Here is a 27,234-nt window from a genome sequence, read left to right as displayed (position 1 = left end):
AGCCAGGTTAGGTATATTAAATGCATTTTCAGCTTAAAATATTTGCAACTTACAGTAAGTTTATCAGAATGTTACGCCATTGTAAGTCAAGGAGCATCCATATTTAAACATCATCAAAATGGCTTATGGCATCATATTTTATGTGTATTTTACCACAATAAAAAAATTAAGAAAAAAAAGAATGAGGAAGATATCTTTATACTGACATTTCTCCTAAATGCTTAGGGGAAAAAAGTGAGGTATAGAACAGTCCTTTTGGTAAGAAAGGAAGAGAAACAGTAATGAACACACATTGCTATTTGCCTATTTGCTTCTTTTTACCAAAAGACACAAGGATGATAAGATACAAATTAACAAATTTTTCCAAAATGGGAAGAGGGATGAAGTAAGGCTCTGGCCCTCTTTTTTTTTTTTTTTTTTTAAAGTTTTGACTTTTGAGCAATGTAAATGCTTTACACATTTAAAAAACACCAGCCAGCCAGGTATGGTGGCTCATGTCTATAATCCTAGCATTTTGGGAGGCCAAGGTGGAAAGACTGCTTGAGGCCAGGAGTTCAAGACCAGCCAGAGTGAGAGCAAGTCCTGGTCTCTACAAAAAATAGAAAAGTTAGATAGGCCATGATGGCACCACTGCACTCTAGCCAGGCAATAAGTGAGACCTTGTCTTAAAACAAAAACAAAAACCCATCAATTCTAAATATAACTGTATATTAGTTTTCAGTATGGAGACATCAAAGTAAGAGATGAGGGTGTACACACACGTACACACACAACAGATGCACAAGATCTTATTTTGCAGTTCCTTTTGTCCTTGGAGCTTATCACTTACAATTCATCTCTGTGTGGTTATGATCAACTGCCTCACTGGTGAGTTCATTTTGCTTTGATTTTTAGGAATTATCTTTTTTGTCCATTTAGATTTAATTTTGTTTTACATTATATTTATGTACAGTCCTACCTCGGAGAAACTGCAGGTTTGGTTCCAGACCACTATAATAAAGCCACACACATTTTTTGGTTTCCCAGTGCACATAAAGTTATGTCTACACAATAATGTCATCTAAGAAGTATGCAATTGTCTGAAAAAACAATGTATGTACCTTAATTTAAAAATATTTTATAGATTAAAAAAATGGTGATAGAGACAAGAAGTGAGCACATGCTGTTGGAAAAATGGCATTGATAGAATCAGTTGACACAGGGTTCCTAGAAACCTTCAAATGTAAAAAATGCAGTATCTGTGAAGAGCAGTAAAACAAGGTGTGTCTGTACATGGTTTCAAAATCAAATCTACTAAACAAAATATAGTCCATACTAGCTAGATTTTATGATTTATTCTTCTATTGTGTTTTAAAATATAAACACTATTTTAAACAGTGGAATGTAGAGGGAAAAAGGACAGTCTAACAATCCAGTATGGTTACCACCCCTCTGTGGAATATTTTTTTTTCTCTGTGGAATATTCTATGGCTGCCAAAGCTGACTGCTAAGAAGACAGAAACCAGAGAGGAAATCCTTTGATACAATACTGAGTGAAAAAAGAAAAAAGAATACAAAATTGGGTCTGCTCCTCATCTGAAACCACGTAAAACAAAAATACTTAGAAAGAAAGATTAGAAGGAGATGCACTAAAAGGCTAATAGTACTGTATTACAGTTAAGTGGTGGGCTTTTCTCTTCCCTTCCTCTATTTTCCTTCCTTCCTCCCTTCTTCCTCTATCTTCCCTTTCTTTCGTTTTTAGACAGTCTCACTGTGTCACCCTCGGTAGAGTACAGCAATGTCATTCTAGCTCACTGTAGCCTCAAACCCCTGGGCTCAAGTGATCCTCCTGCCTCAGCCTCCTGAGTAGCTGAGAACTATAGGGGCCCACCACAACGCCTGGCTAGTTTTTCTGTTTTTACTAGAGACAGGGTCTCACTCTTGCTCAGGCTGGTCTCCAACTCTTGAGCTCAAGGGATCCTCCCACCTTGGCCTCCCAGAGTGCTAGGATTATAGGCATGAGCCACCATGCCCAGCCTTCTTCCTTCCATTTTCATTTTCTGCCATGAGATTGTATTATGGTCTTGAGAGAAAGTACTAACATAAAAAATTTCAAAGCACTTGAATTATCATAATTCTGGCTTCTTTAACTCAGTTAGTACTGTCCCCAAGTCCCCCTGGGCCAAAGAGCCTGCCCTATGGAGCAAGCAGGAAGCCTGGGTTAGCACTGGAACCATGCCAGCTCCAGCCTCTCTGGGCATTGTGGATTCCCACATGCATGCTTAGGCTCAAGTCCTCAAAACCCTCAACACAGTGCCCAGGTGGCTACACCTGGGCACAGAGCTGGTATAGGACATGAGATGCTGCACTTACCTAGAGCTGGTAACTAGATTCTGGAAACTGTGCTGTTCTCCCCTCAAGGCAGCTTGTGCCCCTTGAGGGAGGTTGAATCTGAGCCCACCTTGGGAAAGGATGAGCCAGTGCCCTCAGTTGGGACAAGACTATCTATAAGTGTTGTAGGGGAGGGGCTCCTTCAATGTGGGTTGGGGGCACGGCATGGCACGGCATGGACAGATGCCACATCTCACATCAGTAGTGGGAGGTGTGTGTAGGGTGCTGCCCTGAGGCTAAAGGCAGAGGCAGGTTCACCAATAAGAGGAAGAAGCAGAGGGGCCCAGGAAGCCAAACCGGCCTCTGCCTCCCTCAACTTTCCCTCCACACCGGGCCTGGGCCTGGTCCTCGGTCTTCCGTCTACTCTCCCTCCTAACCCTCTGAGAAACCACAGGTGTGGGGAACATGATGGGGATTGTTACCCTGTTTCAAGGCACAGGGAAGTTCTGCAGCAGACAAGCCACATGGCCCAAACAAGCACAGGGTGCATGTGGGGGAGGTGGATGTCTGGAGGAGGTGTCTGAGAATGGCGCTCACCGGGAATGACTTGATGGACCACACAATCTCGCTGTTCTCAGGGACCCACTTGACACTTCCCACTGTTGTCTTAAACTTGGGCGAGTCAGCGTCGTTGGGCACAGGGATGTGGATTTCCACATTGTTGGCTGTTGAGCGCCGCTTGAACTGGCTCTTGGCCTGCAGACAAAGTTTTTTGGGGCAAAGGTGAGCCCAGACCCCAACCAGGCCACATGCCCCTCAGCCTGGCCTATGGGATGCCCTTCCCCTTGCCACCTGGCTTCTTTAGACACTGCCTGTACTCCCTCTCATCCCCAGGGACTCTCCTAACTCCTGATTCCAGAAGTTCAACCTCTGCCCCCTTGTCCCCTTGGCCTTTCGGGCCCCCTCTCCCTCCCTCTGGCCCACCCATGGCTTCCTAGGACAATGTGTGTGTCCCTAGGGTTGGCCTAGGCTGGATTGGGTCACTGAGGAGCAAGAATGACTCACCTGGTGGGCAGTACCTCTAGGAAGCCTTCCTGAATGAAAGCTCCTCCCGGGGAGGTGATACCATCTAAGGGCAGGCCCTGCGTGGCACCTCCTTTCAGTGCCAGGCCCATTCCACATGTGGGCCCACCACAAGGCAGCATGGATGGGAGACCCACAGCACCCCCAAGCCCGGGTCAAGACCTTACCCAAAGGCCCAGAAAGGGCCAGAAACACTGAAATGCCCTCAGTGAATGGAGATGACAGTGTGCAAGGGACACCCACGCACCTTGATCATGTACTCAATGCGACTGTGAGAATGCTTCTCAATCACTGACTCGATCCATATCAAGGGCTTGACCTGCCAGGGAGGGTGAAGACAGCGCTCATATCTGGCTGTGTTTTACAAAGACCCATTTCATAGAAGGGAAAACAAGGCCCAGGGCAAAGGATCATTTGCTCAGGTGTGGGTCCACCACACTACTCCTTGGGGTCCCCAGAGGGGTGCACAGTTGGCATGAGGACAGGCCAGAGCAGCAGGGAGCTGCCAAGGGCCTCTGTCCAAATGTGGAGCACATGCCCAGGGCCTCCTCTGGGGAGACTGCCCGACAAAAGGTGGCCAAAGGGTCTGTCCCACTCAGGCAGCCTGTGGAGTTTGGGGTGGGGCCAGACACTGGGCTTCACCACATGGATGTGCTCTCACATACCAGGAGCATGAATAGGGCTGCCCGAATCCCCATGGCCTGCTGGGGTCGGCACACTCACATGGGTGTTGAGACGATAGGACATGAGCTCAAATTCGCCGTCGGGTGGGATGAAGGAGATGGTGCGGTCGTTCTCAAAGCGCGACAGACGCACGCACTGGTGGAATTTCACATCCTCCAACTCCACAGACTTGCTTTTGCCACCTGAGGTGGGGGCAGGATACCCCCTGGGCTCTCTGGGTCATTCTCTCAGCAGCTCTCCCATTGCCCAGGGCCCACCCTGGCAGAGAACCCCCATCCCATACTCTGAAAGCATCCTGTGCTATAAACGCAAGGTTGCTGGTTTCAAGACAACCACTGTCACTCCTCAACCCCCTGGAGTCCCTGGGAACAGGGCTGGTCTGCCTGGTTCATGCTGAGTCCCAGCAGCTAGCCCAGGGTCCAGCAGAGGTGCTGTTTGAGAGGCAACTGCTGAACAATTGAGGGAGTCAGCTGGGAGATGGCTTAGGGCTCCCAGAGGGCCCAGGCCTGGTAACCCTTGGGTCCTGGATCCTGTATCAGTTTCCCACCCCACCAAAGAGCTGTGTGGGTTGAGTCCCTGGGCAGAAAGCTGCTCTGATGGGCTAATGCCCAAGAACCTTTCACTAGACCAGGAATAGGGGTATACCCAGGCCACTTGCAGGGGCCTATAATGGGCTAGGAGGGGGAGTACAGCTTGCAAATATGGAGCCCCAGTGACCCTAGGTCCTGAGCCTACTCTGCCCCTACCCCACCATGAGAAGTGCTATAAGCCTGGTGGTGAGAGCTCAAATCACAGTCCAGACCCAGGGCCTAAGGTGAGGGGAGAAACTTGGCTCTGGAGGGATGAGAGAACAGGGCATAACCTGAACCCTGGCGGCTCAGGCCCTGCTGAGATGGCACAAGGTAGGGTGGAGGACCCGCTGTGTGATGCTCACAAAGTTCACCTCAGGTGACCAGGAAACTTGACTTTAGGATTTTTACTCTCTATGCACAGGGATTAATTGTCACAGTTGTCTTTAAAGCAATGTCAAATGTTCCTAAACCAAGTGCTTACAATCAGCTTGTTTCTTTACCCAGGCCAACATTCCACTCAGCTCCCATTCATGTGTCCAATGAAGCCATCCTCATAGGATGAGGCCTGCTCTGTCCACAGGGCCAGGCAGCTGCCCTGGGGCTGCCTGTTGCCCACCTGCACCCGAGGGTACTCACGGCCCGTGTTGTCGAAGAGAACCTTGTCATTGAGGCCCAGGCGCAGCTCAGGCATGCCTGAGAGGAAGACACGCATCTTGATGGAGCCCACGATCTCACTGCGCAGGACGTTGCCATTGGCACTGACCTGGAGGGCAGCAGGTGGGCATGAGGGGAGGCCTTAACTCACCAGCCACTGCCCCCAATTGTGCGGTGTGACCTCACAGCCACCCTATTCTCACTGCCCTGATCACCTCTAAGCTATTTCCTGTCCTGAGCATCCTTTGAGCTGGGAGAGCTCCTCTTTAGCTCAGGGCTCAACCCTTTGCCATCCCACATCTGAGGGTCCTGGACTCATCTGTCCCCCAACCAGCCTTCATGCCAGGGCCTGGCGAACACTGAAGTGGACACTGTGGGGTCACCCACTAGGCCTCAGACCACATTGGGGCCTGGAGTTGCAGCAGTGCCTAGAAGCCCTTCTGAGGCCTCTCGTGTACCACGTCCTCCCTCCAGCTGCCCTCCCCATGTCCCAGACATACCTGGTGGCTGGTCCCTGCACTCATGGCCCTGGGCCAGGACTCTACCAGTGCCTGCTCACCTGATGTGCTGACCTAGGCTCTCTTGGGCAAGACCAGACTTACTTTTCTTGAAATCTGTTTCTCCTCTAAGCCTCCCAGGAGGCCACTGGCCCCTCACCCCCAGGTCTTGTTAACGATGGAGCTTCTAGGGCCCTGGCCCTCCTGCCCCCGCCCAGCTGTCCTGAAGTGTGATAACCCTTTATCCAAACTAACAATAAACCAAAATAGATCCAGTCACAGCAGCTGACATTGACTAAGCATTTCCCTTGTGCCGAGCCCTGCTATCACACACACACTTTGACAACCTGTGGTGTAGGGACTGTGACTCGAGATGACACTGTGCCAAGAGAATGCACCTGAGAGTAAAGTTAAAAGAACCACACCAGGCTTGGTGCTTGTAGCTCAGCGGCTAGGGCGCGGGCCATACACACCAGGGCTGGCAGGTTTGAACCAGGCCCGGGCCTACTAAACGACAATGGCAACAAAAAAATAGCTGGAGGTTGTGGTGGGCACCTGTAGTCCCAGCTACTTGGGAGGCTGAGGCAAGAGAATCGCTTAAGCCCAGGAGTTTGAGGTTGCTGTGAGCTGTGATGCCATGGCATTCTACCAAGGGTGACATAGTGAGATTCTGTCTCAGAAAAAACAAACAAACAAAAAAAACAAAACACCAGAGTAATAGGCCTACACCTGAGAAGGTGTACATGCTGGTACACCTGTCTTTGAGCTCATTTTAGCGATGAGGAAACTGAGGCACAGAGGGCTGGCCACATAGTGGCTGGCAGAGGAAGTGCTGGGGGAATAGCCCCAACTACCACAGTGCCATGAGCAATGAGGTCACGTCCACACCAGCAAGCGAGTCAAGGATCACCAACTCGGACACCTAGGACCGGATGCTGGTTGTAGCCATACCAGTGTAGTGGAGGACCTGAGTTTCCTGTATGCAGAGAAGCAGGAAAATCTTTCCAGTCTTCAATGTGAGCACCTAAAAACACCATGTGGACACACAAAAGCCCTTCACCAGTTTGCTCCCTTTGAGGGAAGAAGGAAACTGAGTTGCCAAGTGAATGACAGCCCTGAGAAAGGCAGGGCACTAGGCAAGGCCCTGTGGAATCTGGCTCCTGTCACTTTCCTACCTTCACCTCCTGTCACTGCTCCTTGCTTACTCCATTCTTGCTACACTGGCCTCTCGCTGGCCTCAACCCAGTAGGCGCTCTGATCCCACAGTGTACACAGCCACCCTGCATTTGTCTGCCTATCTGCCTGTCTCTGTGTTTCTCTCTGCTGAGGGGCCATGTGGGGCTCCTCACTGCTGTGTCTAGTGCTGAAAAGTATCTGAGCACAGCATCAGGACCCTTGCCAGCCAGGGCTCCAGGATCCTGAGTGATGGGATTTCACCTGCCTTACTCCCAGGGCCCTCAGTGCTCCACCCAACTGTGATAGCCCCTGAGGACTCCCCTTTTCTGGTGAGCATGACTGACCTTATGGCATTCTGTAACTGAAAACATGAGGGCACAAATGTTGCTTAGGAAGGCCCAAGAAGTGAAGCCAAAAGGTCACCAGCCCATGAGGCTAATCTCAGGCTGGCAGGTAGCAATCAGGACAAACAGGCTTCCTAGCTGAGGTGTGACTGGGCCACCCAAAGTTGGTGCCTTCCCCAGGGTGGGTGCTGAGAAGATTGTTTGCTGAGGGATTGGCTATGTAAGTAAGTGTGCTGCTCTATCCAGATTATCTGAATCTGGAATCAAATGTTGACTCAGCCACCAGGTCTACAATCTTAGACGGTAGGGTTCTAATACCTGCCCCCATGCTGACTCATGTGGAGGAGAGGGGTTCTTTCAAGCGGGGCCATGTGCTGCAAGGCCCTATGGTTGGGACCTTCACATACTCAGGGCTTTGTTCATTTCCCTGGGATTTGCTTTTCTATCCCAGGGCACTGCACAGTCAGGCAGACCATGTTCTGGGCTCAGTGAACAAGTCACACAAGGGTCCCAGGCAGGAGGGAAACATGGTTAGCAAGTTCACTGTCTCACCCAATGCCTTAAAAGGGAAGAAAGCAAATAGGTTTGCACTAAGTGCACTGGAAACATCTTTCTGGGAAGCATCCTCACTCAGCAAGGGTAGTTCCATGCCTGGAGATAGTCCTCCAGAAATCCCCACTCAGGTAAGGGAGCCATCTTGAGTGCAGGCCTAAGGATGAGTACATACACTCATTTCTGCACTGCCTGTGACTGATTGTCAGAAATGGGCACACCTAAGTGACCCACATGACTTAATCTTCTGCACTCATCCTAGTCCACCTAAGCAGCAAGAGATGAGGGCAGTGCCAATGAAGGAGAAAGCTGGCCTTAGGCAAGGCAGGTCAGCTCACATTCCCCTTCCTCTGTCACTGACTGCAACTATGAAACCTGGACAAAAAGCCTGGCAGCCGTTGAAAAACTCTTTAAATATCAGCTGAGGGACCAGGGAAAAGCCACCAAGTAAGCGGTGTACCCTTAACCTACCAGCCCCCACAAGAAAGTGCAGTGGAAATCTGGAAGTGGAAGTGAGCCCCAGGAAGCAGACAGAGAGAACACAGGGAAACTAGCTTGGCTCAGTCTAAGATAAGAAGGGGCGCTCCTGGCTGGGCGTGGCGGCTCACACCTGTAATCCCACCACTTGGGAGGTGGAGGTGGGTGGATTGCCTGAGCTCAGGAGTTTGAGACCAGCTTGAGACAGAGTGAGACCCTGTCTCTAAAATAAATAAATAAATAAATAAATAAATAAGGGGGAGGGGCTCCTGACACTCAGAAGGAACACGGAGTCCCCCCTTCCCTCCCCTTTTCTCTGTTCCCTCATGTCCCAGGCCCCAAGATGTCCTATGATGCTAGCTGCTATCCCAAGAGGGTGGGGCCACCCTGTTGCTCCTTCCTCTCTCTGTCCTCCCTCAACTAAGGTTAGAATGCAGGCCCAATGACAGACATGCATGACTGGGTGGGGAGCTAGAAACCCAAGTTTTTGGCCACAGAACCCCAAAAGGCTCAGGAAACTGGAAAGTACTGGCTAGTGAGCAACAAGTAAGGAGCTTAGGAAAACCACCCCCTGAAGTCATTTATGTCTCCAGAGATCTCTAGAATCATGTGAAGTGAGACTGATCCTTATACCATACTCTGACTTACCAAAGACTCTGAGAACTGAACTAACCCGTCCAGGTCCGAGACTGACCCCTGGGTGGTGCATACTCAGACAGACTTCAGAATATTAAATGGCACAAAGTCTCTGAAAACTAACTTGACATTCATGGCCCATAGGTTGAGGATTGGAACTCGTGGCCTGAACCTAACCAGACTGACTGTTGATTAAAACAAAAATATCAATATATTCAATATAATTTAAATAGCACCTAGAAGCTTAATATATCCTACTCCAGAACTCTAGGATATAATCCAAAATTATTCAGCATATGAAAAACCATGAAAATGTCAACTTACACAGCAAAGTATAATCAACAGATGACACACTATCACAGATGCTGAGATTACCTCACAAACACAATCTGAATAAAAATGAAAATCCAACATACCAATTGGGGGATGCTTTTGCTAGAGAGAAATTTATAGCATGAAGGGTTTACATTAGAAAAGAAGAAAGGTTTCAAATCAGTATCTTCAGCTTTATCTAAAAGAACTGGAAAGAGAAGAGGAAAATAAACCCAAATCAAAGAGAAAGAAATAGCAGACACAAGAGCAGAAATCAATGAAATTGAAAACTGAAAAATAAAAGAGAAAAATCAGTGGAATCAAAAGCTGATTCTTTATAAAAATCAGTAAAATAATCCAAGAAGAATAACAAAGAAAAAAGAAAGAAGACACACATTACTAATAGCAGGAATGAAAAAGAAGATATCCTTATAGACCCTGCAGATATTAAAAATATAATAAGGTGCTTGGCGCCTGTGGCTCAAGTGGCTAAGGCGCCAGCCACATACACCTAAGGTGGCAGGTTCGAATCCAGCCTGGGCCTGCCAAACAACGATGGCTGCAACCAAAAAAAAAAAATAGCTGGGCGTTGTGGCTGTGGTCCCGCCAGCTACTTGGGAGGCAGAGGCAGACGACTCGCTTGCATCCAGGAGTTGGAGGTTGCTGTGAGCTGTGATGCCACAGCACTCTACCCAGGGGGACAGCTTGAGGCTCTGTATCAAGTAAATAAATAAATAAATAAAAATATATAATAAGGAAATATTGATAAGACTGCTTAGTAAGCTCAAAAACTTACATGAAATGGACCAATTTCCTAAAAACAGTAAACTACCAAAACTCACTTAAGATGATACAGAACCTGAGTAATTCAAAAAATTAAAATTAAGGCTTAGTGCCTATAGCTCAAGCAGCTAAGGCGCCAGCCACACACACTGGAGCTGGCGGGTTCACATCTAGCCCGGGTCCACCAAACAACAATGACAACTACAACCAAAAACTAGCCGGGCCTTGCAGTAGATGCTTGTAATCCTAGCTACATGGGAGGCTGAGGGAGGGCAAAAGAATCGCTTAAGCCCAAGAGTTGGAGGTTGCTGTGAGCCATGACGCCATAGCACTCTATCCAGGATGACAGCTTGAGACTCTGTCTAAAAAAAAAAAAAATTTAAAATTCAAAGTTAAAAGTATTCTAAAAACTAAATCTCTGGGCTTGGCGCCTGTGGCTCAAGTGGCTAAAGTGCCAGCCACATATACCTAAGGTGGCGGGTTTGAATCCAGCCCGGGCCCACCAAACAACAATGATGGCTGCAACCAAAAAATAGCCAGGTGTTGTGGCAGGCACCTGTAGTCTCAGCTACTTGGGAGGCAGAGGCAGGAGAACTGCTTGACCCCAGGAGTTGGAGGTTGCTGTGAGCTATGATGCCAGGGCACTCTACCCAGGGGGACAGCTTGAGGCTCTGTCTCAAAAAAACAAAAATAAAAACAAACAAACAAAAAACCTAAATCTCAGGCTTGGCGCCTGTAGCTCAAGTAGCTAAGGTGCCAGCCACATACACCAGAGCTGGCGGGTTTGAATCCAGCCTGGGCCTGCCAAACAACTATGACAACTACAACCAAAAAATATCTGGGCATTGTGGCTGGCACTTGTAGTCCCAGCTACTTGGGAGGCTGAGGCAAGAGAATCGCTTAAACCCAGGAGTTGGAGGTTGCTGTGAGCTGTGATGCTACAGCAGGCTACTCAGGGCAACAACTTGAGGCTCTGTCTCCAAAAAAAGAAAAAAACAACTAAATCTCCAGGCTCAAAGAGTTTCACTTGTGAATTCTAACAAATGTTTAAAGAAGAATTAACATCAATTCTACACAATGTCTTCTGGAAAATAGAAGAGGAAGGAACATTTCCTAATTCATTTTATGAGGACTCCATTATCTTGATACCAAAACCAGATAAAAACATTTCAAAGAAAAGGAAAATAACAGACCAATATGAATAAAGATCCAAAAATCGCCAACAAAATATTAGCAAATGAAACCAAATAATATATAAAAATAATGTAAATAACTCTAATCCAAAATCTGAAATGCTCCCAAATCTGAAACTTTCGAGCACTGACCTGACCCTACAAGTGGGAAATTTTACACCTGATCTTATGTGACATCCAGCTATTTGCATAAAATATATATGAGGACTGACAACTTTGAGAACTCATCCACAAAAAGTATGTTGAATAAGTGCTACATATCTCATTGCTATCACTACAATCACCATCAGAGTACTTTCACTGACACCAGCACCTAGTCCACCCTTCACAACACTTTTCCCAGGATAAGTCTACAGACTTAATTGTATGAAGACAGCTCTGATGGTCATTCCAGAGAAAGAGTTCCAAAATTGTTGTTTTTTTTTTTTTTGAGACAGAGTCTCACTATGTCACCCTTGGTAGAGTGCCATGGCATCACAGCTCACAGCAACCTCAAACTCTTGGGCTTAAGCTATTCTCTCGCCTCAGACTCCTGAGTACCTGGGACTATAGGCACCTGCCACATTTCCCTGCTATTTTTTGATTGCAGTTGTCATTGTTGTTTAGCTGCCCAGCCTGGGCTCAAACCCACCACCTTCCATGTATGTGGCTGGCACCCTACCCACTGAGCTACAGGCACCAAGGCCTTCAAAATTGTTTTAAAGAGTGGACTATGCTCTGGTGTTTGTGTGTAACTTTCCAAAGAGGACTACTTCAAAGGTGACCATAGTGACAGTCAGCAATTAGGTGTGTAGCACTTTTCTAGGATAAATTTGTGAACTTAATTGTTCAATTAATTGTAAACTTAATTGTCTAAATGTCCAAGTCCCATTTAGACTTGAGTTCCATCCCCAAGATACCTCATTATGTATATGTAAATATTCCAAAGTCCAAAAAAAATCCAAACTCCAAAACACTTTTGGTCCCAAGCATTTGTATAAGGGATACTCAACCTGTAATACATCATGACCCACTGGAGTTTATTCCAGGAATGCAAGGCTGGTTCAATAATCAGAAAGTAGCCAGTAGAATCCACCATATTAACAATCTAAAGAAGAAAACTCACGTGATCACATCAATTGATATAGAAAAAGCATTTAACAAAACACAACATCCATTCATAATAAAAAAAAAAAACTTTCAGCAATCTAGCAATAAAAGAGAACTTCCTCAATGTGAAAAGGACATCTACAACAAACCTATAGCTAGCATCCTACTTGATGGTGAAAGACTGAATGCTTTTCCTCTAAGATCAGGAACAAGGTTCACTCTCACCACTTGTACTTAACATTGTACTGGAAATCTTAATGAGGTAAGAAGTCAAGAAAAAGAGAACTTTTGAAAAGGAAGAAATAAACTATCCGTACTTGCAGCTAACACATCTCTGGTAGAAAGCCCCAAGGAATCTAAAAACACTTCTAGAAGAAGTGAGTTTAGCAAGATTGCAGGATATCAGGTCAACACACAAATATCAATCATATTTCTATACCCTAGCAATATCTCACTGGAAACTGAAATTTAAAAATATACAATTTATAAAAGCTTTAAAAAATGAAATAATTAGATATAAACACATGTACGTGGTAAAAACTACAAAACATTGAAAGAAATCAAGGATGACATATGCAATATGCATCATATATATATATGTGTGTGTGTATACATATATATATATATATTTAGAGAGAGAGAGAGAGAAATTGTGTTCATGGATTGGGAGATTTAATATGGTAAAAATATCAATTGTCCCCAAACTGATCTATAGAGTTAACATAATACCAATCAAAGTCCCAGCAGGATTTTTGTAGACCTAGACAAGCTGATTTTAAAATTCTATACAAAGAAAGTAGAATGGCTTAAATAACTTTAAGAAAGAATGTTAGAAGAATCACACCATTTGATTTTCAGATTTACTATAAGGTTACAATAATCCACACAGTGTGGTATTGGCAAAAGGAACAGGTAGGGAACAGAATACAGTCCAGAAACAGAACCACACAAATAAAGCCAATTTACACAAAAGTGTAAAAGCAATCAATGAAGAAAGGACAGTCTTTTCAAAAAATGGTGTCAGAACAATTGCAAAAACTTATTTCACATGCAAAAAAATTAACTTGGCTATAACCCTCACACATTAAACAAGGTTTAAAATTTAATGCAAAACTGATCATAGCAGGTGGCGCTTGTGGCCCAGTGAGTGGGGCACTGGCCGCATATACCAAGGGTGGCAGGTTTGGGCCTGGCCCCAGCCAAACTGCAACAACAACAACAATGACAAAACAAAACAAAACAAAACAAAACTGATCATAGCTATAAATGTAAAACTATAACACTTTCAGAAGAAAACTTAGGGCTATACAACCTTGGGTTTAGAAATAACTTCTTAGATATGGCACCAAAAGCACAACCACTTAAAAAAAATTGATAATTTGGCTTGGTGCCCGTAGCTCAGTGAATAGGGCGCCAGCCACATACACAGAGGCTGGTGGGTTGCCAGCCACATGGGTTTAAGCCTGGCCCAGGCCTGCTAAACAGCATTGACAATTGCAACCAAAAAATAGCCTGATGTTGTGGTGTGAGCCTGTAGTCCCGGCTACTCAGAAGGCTGAGGCAGGAGAATCACTTAAGCCCAAGAGTTTGAGGTTGCTGTGCGCTATGACACCACAACACTCTACTGAGGGCAACATAGTGAGACTCTGTCTCAAAAATAATAATTTGATTTCATAAAAATTAAAAGCTTTTCCTCTTTGGAAGACATTGCTAAAGAAAATAAAACGACAAGCTATACAAAATATAGAATATTTGCAAGTCACATACCTAACAAGGGACTCATACCTAGAACATACAAAGAACTTTTAAAGCTCAACTATATGAAAACAAACAACCTAATTTAAAAATGCTCAACAGACACAAAGAGATACTCTCAAAAGAGGATATATGGATGACAAAGAAACATAAAAAGATGTTCAACATCATTAGCCATTAGGGAAATGCAAATTAAAACTATGCTGAGATGCCACAACATATCTATTAGGATGGCAAAAATAAAATTACTGACCAAGGATGTGGAGCAACCAGAACTCTCATCCGCTGCTGGTGAGGATGCAAAATGGTAATGGTTTGGCAGTTTGTTATAAAGTTAAACATACACTTACCGTGTGACCCAGCCATCCCACTCCTGGGTATTTACCCTAGAGAAATGAAAACTTATGTCCACACATAAACCTGTACATGAAATGTTTATAGCAACTCTACTCATAATTGCCAAAAACTGGAAAACAACCTAAACATCCTTTGATGGATGAATGGATAAACAAACCGTGGTTCACAATGTAGAATAAATCTAAATAAATACAAAAAGAAACAAAATTCTGATACATATAACAAAACTTGGATGAATCTCAATGGCATCATGCTGAGTGAAAGAAGCCAGACTCAGGAGGTCCCATACTATATCACAGCCATTCATACAACAATCTCAAAGAGACAACTACAGTGTCACACAAAGCCATTCATATGACAATCTCAAAAAGACAAAAAGTATAGTGATGGAGAACAGACCAGTGGTGGGCTGCCAGGAAATGGGGAAGGGCAGAGAGCAGGACTACAAAGGGGCAGCACGAGGGAGGTTTTAAGGTTCAGTATCCTGACTGCTGTGACAGGTACACAAATTTGTATAAGTAGCAAAATTCATTTTAAAAAGGTCAACTTTACTCATAACTTAAATAAAATTAAAAAAGAAAAACCCAACATGTACAAAACAGTAAAACAAAACACAAAACCCCCCTAAAAAAATGTTACAGGAGAACCACATCTTAGGAACTTAGTTTTATAGAAAAACAATGTATGTTTGTGTGTCTAAAGAATGAGGCCTGAGAGGATGACAGTAAATACATCTTTAAGGGCGGGGAATCTTTCTGATTATGGAAGCACTTTGCTTTCTAACTTTATACACTGTTTTTTTAAAAACAAAAATAAAAACAAACAATGTCCATCTATTGATTCTAAATCAGACCAAAATCGAATGAAGATAAAAGAAGCTCAAGTTTCAAAGAGGGGCCCAAACTGAAACCTGCTGATCTGTAACACATGAAAGCAAAATGGTTCTTGGGACTTTGCTAGTTTTAAAATTGTACTTGTGTTGGCTCAGCGCCCATAGCACAGTGGTTCCCGCACCGGCCACATACACTGAGGCTGGAGGGTTCGAACCCAGCCCGGGGCCAGCTAAAACAATGACAACTGCAACAAAAAATACTGGGTGTTGTGGCAGGCACCTATAGTCCCAGCTACTTGGGAGGCTGAGGCAAGAGAATTGTTTAAGCCTAAGAGTTTGAGGTTGCTGTGAGCTGTGATGCCACAGCACTCTACTGAGGGCGACATACTGAGACCCTGTCTCAAAAAAAAAAAATTTTGTGTGTTTATTTCTATCATGGAAGAGACATTTTATAAAACGAAAGAAACAAAGAAAGACCTACCAAGAGGTTGACAGACTCAATGACGTCCAAAAACACCTCATTCTTCCGATACTTGATGCCTTCGGATCGCCAGGATACTGCATTAGTAACAGTGGCTGGGGGCCGTGGAGCCCCTGTTTCCAGCTTGTGGCCTTCCTGAGTGATATATCTGTGGGGCCACACACCCAGAGTTAAGGAGGGGGGCACCTGCACCAACACCACAGTTTTTGGCCCTGATATTTCAGCAGAGCCACAGTGGGAACGGGGAAGGACCTGACCAACATGCAAAAAGGCCCTCAATTTCATTAGGGTCCAGAAAAGGCAGCCTCTGGTTTCACCAGGGTCTGATTAAGAAAACCTTAAAAATTTCCAAAAACCAACAGACTCAAGTTATAATGGCCCTTAAGTATTAATTTTTTTTGGGGGTGGGGGGAGGAGCAAAGAGACAGTGTTAAGGAGAAGAACAAGTGGGTGTGAGCTGTTCCCCTATCCCTGCTGTACATGCAGACGGAACTGAGCCTGGGGATGGTAACCTGGTGAACACTGATCCCACTTGGGGAGTGACAGGCACAGTGGATAGAAACACAGACTTCTCTTAGTGTCCATTTGCTCCCTATAAAATGGGGAGAAGGTGAGTGGGAAGACTTTGAATTAAGTGCTTGCAAAATACTTATCTGGCCATAATTTGAAGGACAGGACTCCAAAGAAGGAGGATTTTCATTATAGTATCATTTATGACTATAAAAACAAAGGCAGGTAACTTTCTAATACCAAGGGATTTGGTGCATCTACATATTGGAAAATAAAGACCAGGCACTAGTAAAACCACTCATGTTATGAAGGGATTGTTGAATGAAAAAGGATCCAAAACCACTGAGGGCAACTTAATAAAAACCCATATGTGGCTGGAGATGGGAAGATGAACGCGGAAACATTTGCCTCTTCCTTTCCCAAACCTGATGACATGCATGTCATAAAACCGCCCAGGCCAGACCCCCTCACCCTCCCGTGGCCCACTCACTCCTGTAGGATCTTGCTGTCAGTGGTCTGGGGGTAGCCAAAGTCCATGAGCTCATCCAACAGCTCATAGATGATGACAAAGTTGTCTCTGATGCTCTCTTCCTCCAGCTCCTTGAAGTATTCGGAAAATACCTGCAGAGTTGGAGGCAGGCAGGTTGTTCAGAAGGATGAGAAAGGATGTGACTACTTGTATGAAAGCATGTGTCCTCTAAAACCTGAGGCCCCAAGCCAACAGCCCTTTTGCCCACTTTCTAGGGTACAGGGCCCAGGAAAGTGGGAGCGAGGGCAGTGGCTATCCATGCAGCGGGAACCAGGCTGGCACTACTGCAGACGTCCTCTGAGGCCTGGGCAGAAACGCCCATCCCAACCCTGTGTTGCTTTTCCTCAAGCTGTAGCCTCTCCTAAGCCTCCCTTAAATCCCAGCTGTAACAGTCACCCCTTGCCTCCAAGTCAGCAACGACTTGGGTGATGGCTGAAAGCCCTTCCTTCTGGCCCTTGCGTATCTTCCCCATTTTACTGGAAAGTTCAGGTTAAAGAAGGGGCACCAAGAACAAGAGGAGCTTGTCAGAAGCTGCTGTTTTGTTAACTTATTATTTTTCCCTATTTTTTATTTATTTATTTTTTGAAACAGAGTGTTACTATGTTGCCCTTAGTAGAGTGCTGTGGTGTCACAGCTTATAGCAACCTCAAATTCTTGGGCTTAAGCGATCCTCTTGCCTCTGCCTCCCAAATGGCTGTGACTACATGTGCCCACCACAACACCCGGCTATTTTTTGTTGTGGTTGTCGTTTAGCTGGCCCAGGCCGGTTTTAAACCCGCTAGCCTTGGTGTATGGGGCTGGCACCATAACCACTGTGCTATGGGCGCCAAGTCTCCCCTATTTTTTAGAAACAAGGTCTTGCTCTATTGCCCAGGCTGGAGTGCAGAGGCAAGGTCATAGTTCACAGCAGCCTCAAACCGCTGGGCTCAAATGATTCTCTTGTCTCAGTCCCCCAAGTAGCTGGGACTACAGGCATGCACCCCTATGCCCAGATAATTAAGAAAAAAAAATTTTTTTTCTTTTTTTGAGACAGAGCCTCAAGCTGTCCCCCTGGGTAGAGTGCTGTGGCATCACAGCTCATAGCAACCTCCAACTCCTGGGTTTAAGCGAGTCTCCTGCCTCAGCCTCCCAAGTAGCTGGGACCACAGGTGCCTGCCACACTGCCTGGCTATTTTTTGATTGCAGCCATCATTATTGTTTTTTGGCGGGCCTGGGCTGGATTTGAACCCACCACCTTATGTGGCTGGCGCCTTAGTCACTTGAGCCATAGGTGCAGAGCCAAGAAAAAATTTTTTAGAGGAGTTTTGCTATGTTACTCAGGCTGGTCTTAAACTCCTAGCCGCAAGTGATCCTCCTGCCTTGGTCTCCTGAATAGCTAGGATTATAGGTGTGAGCCACCACACTTGCCTGGCAGAAGCTCTTTTGTTAGCATTAACACCAAAGGAACATCACTAAAGCAGAAAAGAAATGCCCAACACTGGGGGGAGGAGAACCTTCCTCTGCCTGCATCCACCGGCTCTCTTATCTGCTGACGTCCCCTCCCATAGGAAGGTCCCTGTGCTTGCGTATCTTCCCCATTTTACTGGAAAGTAAATCACCTCAGCCTCTGCTTGGAAATCACAGGCAGGACAGCCAGGCCCAGCCTGACTGTGATGGCACCACTGCTCCCAAGCAATAGCCAGCCCTTGGCCTGCATGTGGGGCCTTCCCAGGAGAATGCACTGCTCTCCTGTCCCTGCACCCTCACCATCTAGGCCTGCCCTGGCGTCAAGTGTTCTGCACAGGTGTTGCCCCCTGAGGGATGAAAGCTTTCCTGGGTCCACCCCAAGCCTCCTGGGTCTTGTTCCCAACTTTCTTCAGCCTCACAGCCCCACCTCGACCAGGAAGTCTACAGCAGCCTCTTCAAGTTCTTCCTCTACTCAACAGCCAAAGATCTTGCTTTAAATCAAACCTGGTCTTGTTGGTCTCCTGTTTAAAGCTCTCCACTACCTCCTACCAGATGTGGAATGAAACCCACACTCCTGCACAGTCCCACCCCATATCCTGCCCCCTTTGCTAGCATCCCTGGTGTTCCCTGACAGCTTCCCACGCCTGTCCCAGAGCCTTTGCGTGTGTTGCTATCTCCCTAGCTCATTGTCACCCTGGGCTTGGCATGTGTCACTTTTCTCTAAGGCAGGTTTGGGGTATTATACCTTCAAAGTCCCTGAGGAGATTCTGAGCTGACCTGGGTTCATCACTCCTGCCAGTTATTACACTTCTCTACCCCCAATTTGCAGCAAAAATCTTTACACAGCTGGCTGAGGGGGGCTTGCCTGTCCCTCCCGTGCTCAGGCCCCGCCTTCTCCTTTTCACTTTCCTCCTCATCAGGGTGAGGAAGTGATAAAAGACCACAGGTGGGGGTGGGATGGGGCTCCGCCTTCCCACTTCCTGGGGTTCTAGCAGCAGAACTCCCTGGGGATGCTGCAGCTCTGGCTCGGGTGGCCATGCATGGGGAGGTACAGAAGTACAGTCAAGACAACTGCCACTCCCCCCTGTCCCCCACAGTAAGACTCACCTGCACCACCTTATAGAGGAAGGAGAACACCAGTGACACACATGCGTTCTTCTTGGAAGTGGCGACCACTGCATGGCGGCTGCAGTTAAGGAACGTAGAGAGGCCTGGGCTGCCGTCTCATAGACCATAGTCCATGAAGGAAACCCTCTTACCCCATGCTGGGCTCAGAGCCTCCCCACCTACACTCCCAGCCATTTCACTTGGTCCATGGTGAGTCACCAAGCTCCTGGTCTGAGCCAGGCCTGGGATGCAGCCCTCATCAGCCAGACATGGTCCCAGCCCCCAGGGAGTGCTTGTTAACACAGAGAATCATAGGTAGCACAGGGTACTTGTCCTGGCTCCCCTGAGTGGGGCTCATTCCAGAAGTGGAAAGGAGAACACAATTGGCCCTGCTACTCTAAAGCTGATCACTCTGTGACCCTGCTGAAGTCCAGGGCTCCCCTGCCAGACTCTGCAGGAAATAGCCACGGCCAATTCTGGCTCTAGCCCTTCCTGGCTTTACATGAGCCTTGGTCCCTGAAACAAACCTTTTCAGAGAAATCTCGACTTTCTCTCTGGCAGGTGAAATCACTGAGGTGAAGTATATAAAGTGCCTGGCACAGACTCTCCCTCGCTATGGGAGTCAGTCCCTGCTTCCTGGGGGTCAGTACATGCTGAGCGCTTCCTGTTCCTCTTTCCCTAACAGGTCTTAAACCACCAGGAAAGGGAGGTTCCTCCTCTACAGGGTCACACACTGTGCCCTGGATGTCTCTGTTCAGTCTGTGCCACCTGGCTGATATGCCAACAGCAAGCTCTGGGAAGGAGAAAGGGCAGAGGCACATCACTTCCTGCTTCACTCTTAGCTCAGCAGAAGGGCCCAGGAATGGGTGTCACCTAGTCATGAGTGCTGGCCTCCTCCTCCAGGGTGGCTTCACAGGGCAGTCAACTCCTTGGGTTATAGGCTGCCCAGTTTACCCCTCAGAGCTGTCCTGAGGCCCTTCCAGAGCATGGTGAAGTCTGAACCCGAGCACACCCCAGGAGCCAGACCAAGGCCCCGAACCAACACAGCCCACAGCAGAACAAGCACACAAGTCACCAGGAATGATCTTGCTACAATGCAGATGCTAACTGGGGAGGCCTAATGCCCACTTGCTCCTCCACTGGCAGAAGCCTGGCCTTCCTGCAGGTCTCCTCTAGGATGTCACCTCCTCCTGGGTCTCCGTCACACCCTCTCCTCTCCCAGTACCTGTCACCCATGTCGCATCTGTTCAGACAGCAGGGAGCTCCAGGAGAGCAGAGCTATGTCTGATAGCTCCTGCTGTGCCAGAGCCGGCCCTGGGTCTGGATGTGTGCATGGATGTGCCCCAGGAACTCCTGACAAAGGGATACAATAAAGATTGTTGTGCTTGATCCACATGAAGCGGACCCCTCCATGGGCCAAGATGGGTGATAACATCCCCTCCTCCTCCTTCTCCATCAGGATGGGCATGAAGTGCTCCACCTCTGACATGTCCACGTCACCGCGGTAGTTCCGGCAGATAAGCACCTGGGGCAAGGAAGAGGGAACATGTTTTCCTTTTGTGTTTTATAATCCCAGAGTGAGACATGCCAGCCTGTCTCCCTCTGGGGACCCTGATCATGACCCCTGTCTGTGAAACGGTGTAACCATAGGCCATTCTGATTTCCATTTCCCAGGGACCACCTTGAAGAGCTTCTCCCAAAGTGAACTTCCACAGGGGCCACTGCAGTTCTTTTTAGGGTGTGAGTGGGAGAAGACCCTGGGGCAAAGATTGGGACTAAACCACTCAGAGATACTGTGTTAAACGATGCCCTACAGGTTCTGAACGCAGACCTCTTCAGAGCCTCTCCCATGCTAATGTGCCCTGCTCTCCTGCCTCCAACACTGAGGTTCATATGTATTAGAACCCACCTGTGGCCTAAAGAGGAGATGCCCTCCTCCTGGTCTCTCTCACACAGAGCCTGTGGGTTAGCATGCACAGCTTTTGGAACCCCTGTCCGCTGCTGTGGGGAAGTAAAATGGGACAACCACTTTGGTAAAGTTTAGCAGTTTCTCAAAAAGTTAAAATTCAAAGTTACCATATGACCCAGCTAAGAGAAATAAAATCATCTGTCTGCAGGAAGACTGGCACACACATGTTTATAGTAGCTTTGATTCAAATAGGCCCAGAGTAGAGACTGTCAATGTCCCTCAACAGGCAAATATGCAAACAATGTCCAGGAATACCATGAAGAAATTTCCTCAGCAATGAAGAGGAATGATACTGATCAGTGGACATATTTGCATCACTGTGCTGAGTGAAAGAAATCACACAAAAGAGAGTTTATCCTGTAGGACTGCAATTATATAAAATCCTAGAAAATGGTTAATGAAAAACACCCCTGGGACTGGTTAGGAGAAGGCTGGACAGCAAAGAGGTAGGAAGACGCTTTAGGGGGTATGACTGTGGCTTCCCAGGTATATACACATGACTGAGCTCATCAAACTGTACACTTTAAATAAGTGCAGTTTGTTACATGTAAATTATACCTCCTTAAAAGAAAGAAAAACCCAACGGAGATTGGAAGCTTTCCCACCTGGCACTGCTATAACTGGAGGTGCTGCCTAGAATGACTGCATTTCTCAGGGTCCACAAGGCTGCAGCTGCAGGATGTCATCACTGAGCTGACCATCCTGGGAACTGCCTACTTCAGAACCTGTCATTCCACTACATACATTGGCTTTATTCTTTCAAGCCAGGAAAGAGTGGGGGGGAAGCACCTTCCTCTCCTAGTCTCTCCTTGTGGCCTGTGGGACAGATCAGAGGGAGGCAAGTTAACATGTCAGAGGCTCTGCTTGGAGCTTCTTACACAAGCCAGATAAGGTCTTTCCCCTGCTGAAACTGCCACCTATCCCAGCCTCAGAGCCCAAGCCTGTCCTGGTGGCTCACAAGAACCTGTGGAGTCTGGCTGCTTAGACCTCCTCCAATGCCTCTTTATCCACACTGCCCTGGCTCATGCTACTCCAACCAGCCTGGCCCCCTTAGCTGGTGTCTGCACCGCCCATATTTGTGCCCACCTTGGGACTTCTGCACTTGCAGTTCCCTCTACCAAGAATGTCTGATCCTGGCTTTTCTCTTTTCTCAAGACTCAGCTACATAGTACCTATTCCAAGAAGTCTTCCCTGCTTGTGCTGGCTGAGAGATCACATCCCATCACTCTTGATCCTGACCCTACTTTATCTTCACTGTCTCTATCACCTGCTGCTTCACACATTTGTATCCTCATTTATGGTTTGATGTTCTCCAGTGACTATTCTTTTTATTTCTTTTTTTGAGACAGAGTCTCATTTTGTTGCCCTTGGCAGAGTGCTGTGGCGTCACAGCTCACAGAAACCTCAAACTTTTGGGCGTAAGTGATTCTCTTGCCTCAGCCTCCCAAGTAGCTGGGACTATAGGCACCCACCACAACACCTGGCTATTCTGTTTTGTTGTAGTTGCCATTGTTGTGTAGCAGGCCCGGGCTGGGTTCAAACCTGCCAGCCCTGGTGTATGTGGCCAGTGCCCTAACCACTAAGCTACAGGTGCCAAGCCCTCCAGGACTATTCTTATTTATTTATTGAGACAGAGTCTCATTCTGTCACCCTCCATAGAGTGCTGTGATATCAGAGCTTATAGCAACCTCAAACTCTTGGGCTTAAGCAATTCTCTTACCTCAGCCTCCCAAGTAGCTGGGTCTACAGGTGCCCACCACAATGCCCGGCTATTTTTTGGTTGCAGTTGTTTAGCTGGCCTGGGCAGGGTTCAAACCCACCACCCTTGGTTTATATGGCTGGCACCATAACCACTGTGCTATAGGCGCTGAGCCAAGACTATTCTTGTTCACAGTTATGTCCCAACAACTAGGACAGTGTCTGACCCCATAGTAGCTGCTCAATAAACATTTGTGCAGTGACCATGGGAATAAGGAGAAAAAGGATAGACGAGAAAGGAAGATAGGAGGAAAAAGAAGGATACTGCTTAGGTCTATAGTGCAGACAGCCGAATGGATGACGGTGTCACTGGGATGGAAAGAGAAGGTAAAGAGAGTTCATTGGGGGAATGCTGAATTTGTGGTGACTGTGAGACCTTCATGGTGCTCCAGAGGCCAGTGGATCTCCAGATAGGCGCTCTGGGCAAATTTGAGGAGTTGTGGCCCACTGACATGAAATAAAGCCCACCCAGGAAGAGGGACAGTATGGGGAGGTATGCCTGGGCTACTCAATAGTCACAGGAAGGGCAGAAAAGGAGTGGCCAGCAGATGGTGAGAGATACAGGAGGACAGGGGTGCCTGCAGCTCAGTGGTTAAGGGTGCCAGCCACATGCTCTGGAGCTGGTGAGTTCAAATCCAGCCCAGGCCTACTAAACCAAAAAAACCCAAATAAACAAACAATAAAAAAAAAAGCCAGGTGCTGCAGCGGGGGCCTGTAGTCCCAGCTACTAGGAAGGCTGAGGCAAAAGAATCGCTTGAGCCCAAGAGTTGGAGGTTGCTGTCAGCTGTGATGCCACAGCACTCTACTGAGGGCAACATAGTAAGACTGTCTCACAGAAGAAAACAAAAAAAAAAGAAGAAAGCTTGGCACCTGTAGCTCAGTGAGTAGTGTGCTGGCCACATATGAGGCTGACAGGTTTGAGCCCAGCCCAGGCCTGTTAAACAACAACTGCAACCAAAAAATAGATGGGCGTTGTGGTAGGCACTTATAGTCCCAGCTATTTGGGAGGCTGAGGCAAGAGAATCGCTTAACCCCAAGAGTTTGAGGTTGCTGTGAGCTGTGATGCCACAGAACTCTACCGAGGGTGATATAGTGAGACTGTCTCAAATAAATAAATAAATAGAAAAGAAAACAGGAGGAAAACCGAGATAGAGACCCGAAGGAAGGAAGTGAAGTGGATAGTGGTGTCAGAAGTTGCTTAGGAGCATGGATGATAAAGCGGAGACATGTCCATGGAGGCTTCCTGCCAGCTCAACATGGCCATGTTGGTTTCCTTAATGATGAGAGGCCCTGCTTGGCAGACAAATTCTGTGGGCATTAATTTCTTGAGATGCCATTGTTTTATTTTTGATTAAATGCACAGGAGGCAAACTTTTGAAACAAAAAGAGGTCTGTGGGGAGAATAATAAAGGGCATCTTGACTGCTGAGGGAAGGAGGGAAGGAAGCCCATGGCTGCCCTGAGGAGCTTCCCAAAAGGCAGATCTGTTCATGCTTCTTCCAGGCTATAATCTCCTTGCAGTAACTCTTCCTTTCTAGAATTAAAGTTGTCCCCTTGGCCTCCTCTCCCATCTGGACATTCTTAACACCTATTATCCAGGCTCCATAATCACTCAGGACTTCCAGCCCCAGAGGCTGTTCCTTGCCCTTCACGCCCAACGGGACGCCTCTTTTCCACCAGACTGTCACCTGATCACCTCCCAAACCCAGCTCCAGCATCAGAACCTTTTATAATCACCTCTCTTTCTGCTGGCCAAAGATGAAGTTGAGCAACTGCATCACCTGGCGCTTTGTCCCTGCCCCTCTGGCTGCTTGGATCCAACTGCTGGGTAATGTCTCTGCTTCCTTGCGACTCCCCTGCTAGGCCAAGAGGCCTGTGGCAGCTAACACATACTATACTGTGAGCTGTGGGCAGTGCTGAGCCTGTCTCATGTGTCTGCTCAGCAAGGCTACACAAAAACTCCATAACACCTCTTTTCACCAGTAAGGAAACTGAGAGTCAAAGGGGAGAAGGCTCTTGCCCAAGATGAGCAGCAGAAATGCGTTTTAAGCTTAGTTCTAACTCCACATCCACAGTGAGATAGTTGGCACCAAAGAATACCCTGTGCCTGGCGCAGGACTAAGTATACACTGGGCACTTGAGAAATGTTTGCTGAAGGAACAAGCAAGTTGAGACAAGTAGCCTGCTGGCATCTCTGAGGAGGCAGTGGCCAGGACTCAGTGAACACTGCCTCCACCCAAAGGCTAGCATGCCTCCAAGAAAGGTGTCTTCCCTGCATCCAAGAAGGTCAGGGAAGGAAGCCCAGCACTGGGGCTCACCAGTTGTTGATTTGGGGTATCACCCACTCAGTGGAATTAGTGAAGCGCTGGGGGTAGGGCAGGAAGGGGCAGACACTTCACCTCTTCACTCTACTGCTGCCAAGCTGCTCATCCTACCCACATGGCACCCAAAACCCATGTTTGTTTCTCTGGCTAACCACTGTCGGGTTCAACATTGTTGAGTGGGTTCTTGAGCTTCCACGTGTAAGAGGCCAGATAGTCACTTGCCTTCCACTTGGGATGGACTAGGGGGAAGAGAGTAGCCCATTTTTGAATGGTGTAAACGATCTTTCCTTTAAGTTTTCCCAGGTACCCCTGGAATATGGCTGGGTCCTAGTTTATGTCCAACTCTCTCGTGTTTCAGTACAATTTGTCCCTGTCTTCTCAGGAAACCCTCTCTTTTGCTCCAGCTGAGGTTGACTGTCTTAGTATATACTCCACCATCATAAAGTACATTTATTTGTTCCCTTAAAGATTAGTGACCATCACCGTGACCATCACCCCGACCAGCACATGAGCTACATAATGATAAGGACTGGTTTTTGCTCAAACAAGGCAGCCTAGAGCTTAGCACCTGGCCTGGCATTTAGTAGATATTCTGCAGACATCAGCTGAATGGACAAACGAGTCTGGGAGGGACTCCTAGAATTGCTACTTCTCTGTGTCCAGTGTAACCTTAGGCAGGTTGCGTCCCTTCTCTGTGCCTCAGTTTCTCCCTCTGTAAAATGGTGCTGCCACCATCCACCTCACCTAACTCTTGTAACTCAACGTCACCATGAACGTTAAGAAATTCCTACAAGGAGAAAGTGCAGGATATACACTTAAGCGGCGGCGCCCTGAGAAGGCGGGGCAGGCCCGAGGGCACACTGTCCCCGCCACGCCTCGCCGCCCCCGGCCGAAGGTCGAGCGGCCCACCAGTGCCAGGCCTGGCTCCAAGTCTGGCTGTGGCACATCCTCCGGTCCTCCCCCCAAGCCTGGGTCCCTGTCCCGGGGAACTAGGGGGAAGGGGGCCATGCGGCTGCTGACCTGGTAACGCAACAGCTGCAACCCACTGCGTTACCTAGCAACAGGGTGGGGCCCTCAGCTGAGGTCCACCGGCCTCCTTACCTAACACCAGGGTGGGGCTCACTGGCCGGTTACCTAGCAACAGGGTGGGTCCCCCAGTTGAGGGGAGGCCCTCGCCGGTTGCCCGGCAACGGGGAGGGTGGGGAGCCGTCTGTACCTTGCCCTTCAAGTCCAGCACGTAGACGGCGCTGGCGGACATGGCGGCCGCGGGAGGCCTCAGCAGCTGCCGAGGGCGGTGGCGGCGACGGCAGAGACTGCCGGGCGTTGAGCAAGCCCCGGCGCGCCCCACGACAGTTCGCCTCCACTTCCGGTTCGAGGAGCCGCGCGCGGACCGTTATGTCCGGTCTGGGAGGAGTTGCCAGGAATGCGCAGGCGCAGGACGAAACACAGGCGCAGTATGTCCTATGGGACCGTATTTCTTGCTCATCGACTCAAACATCCCGGAAGTAAGGCTCTGAGGGGCGGGCCGGGGCGGGGCCGATTAAATCATGCGCCTTCTGGCTGCCGGACTGAGCAATGAAGCCAGGGCAGCTGGAAACTACTTCATGTGGGTCACGCTAGGCTAGAAAGACTGTTGGCATCGACTTGAGGCCTGGCCCAGTGGAGTTCACAATCTAGAGAAGTCTAGGAAACAAATATACAGTCAAAAAGGGGAAGGGATAGGCAGTGGTTAATTAGAAGGAGGTCAGACTTACTCTCTGAATGGCAATGAAACCTTATGAACAGTCATTACCGGTCACTGTCAA

General features: G+C 47.7%; 1 protein-coding gene across 1 annotated transcript in view; it reads right to left on the bottom strand.

Moving 5' to 3' along the window:
• The window catches only part of AP1M1 (adaptor related protein complex 1 mu 1 subunit), a 35,744-nt gene extending 8,880 nt beyond the window's left edge, over positions 1-26,864 (bottom strand). Inside the window, exons 1-9 of the mRNA XM_003796520.3 lie at positions 26,646-26,864; positions 20,748-20,904; positions 19,380-19,447; positions 16,788-16,918; positions 15,788-15,935; positions 5,286-5,412; positions 4,117-4,259; positions 3,641-3,712; positions 2,908-3,066 (exon numbers count right to left, since the gene is read on the bottom strand). Coding sequence (XP_003796568.1) covers positions 2,908-3,066; positions 3,641-3,712; positions 4,117-4,259; positions 5,286-5,412; positions 15,788-15,935; positions 16,788-16,918; positions 19,380-19,447; positions 20,748-20,904; positions 26,646-26,687 — 1,047 coding nt within the window. The 5' untranslated portion in view covers positions 26,688-26,864. The remainder of the gene's footprint in view (positions 1-2,907; positions 3,067-3,640; positions 3,713-4,116; positions 4,260-5,285; positions 5,413-15,787; positions 15,936-16,787; positions 16,919-19,379; positions 19,448-20,747; positions 20,905-26,645) is intronic.
• Between the last annotated feature and the right edge of the window lie 370 nt (positions 26,865-27,234).

This window comes from Otolemur garnettii, unplaced genomic scaffold, assembly GCF_000181295.1.
Source record: "Otolemur garnettii isolate 467f Iridium unplaced genomic scaffold, OtoGar3 scaffold00105, whole genome shotgun sequence".
Lineage (NCBI taxonomy): Eukaryota > Metazoa > Chordata > Mammalia > Primates > Galagidae > Otolemur > Otolemur garnettii.
Note: the sequence above shows the minus strand (reverse complement) of the source record. Positions and strands in the feature narration are given on the sequence as shown.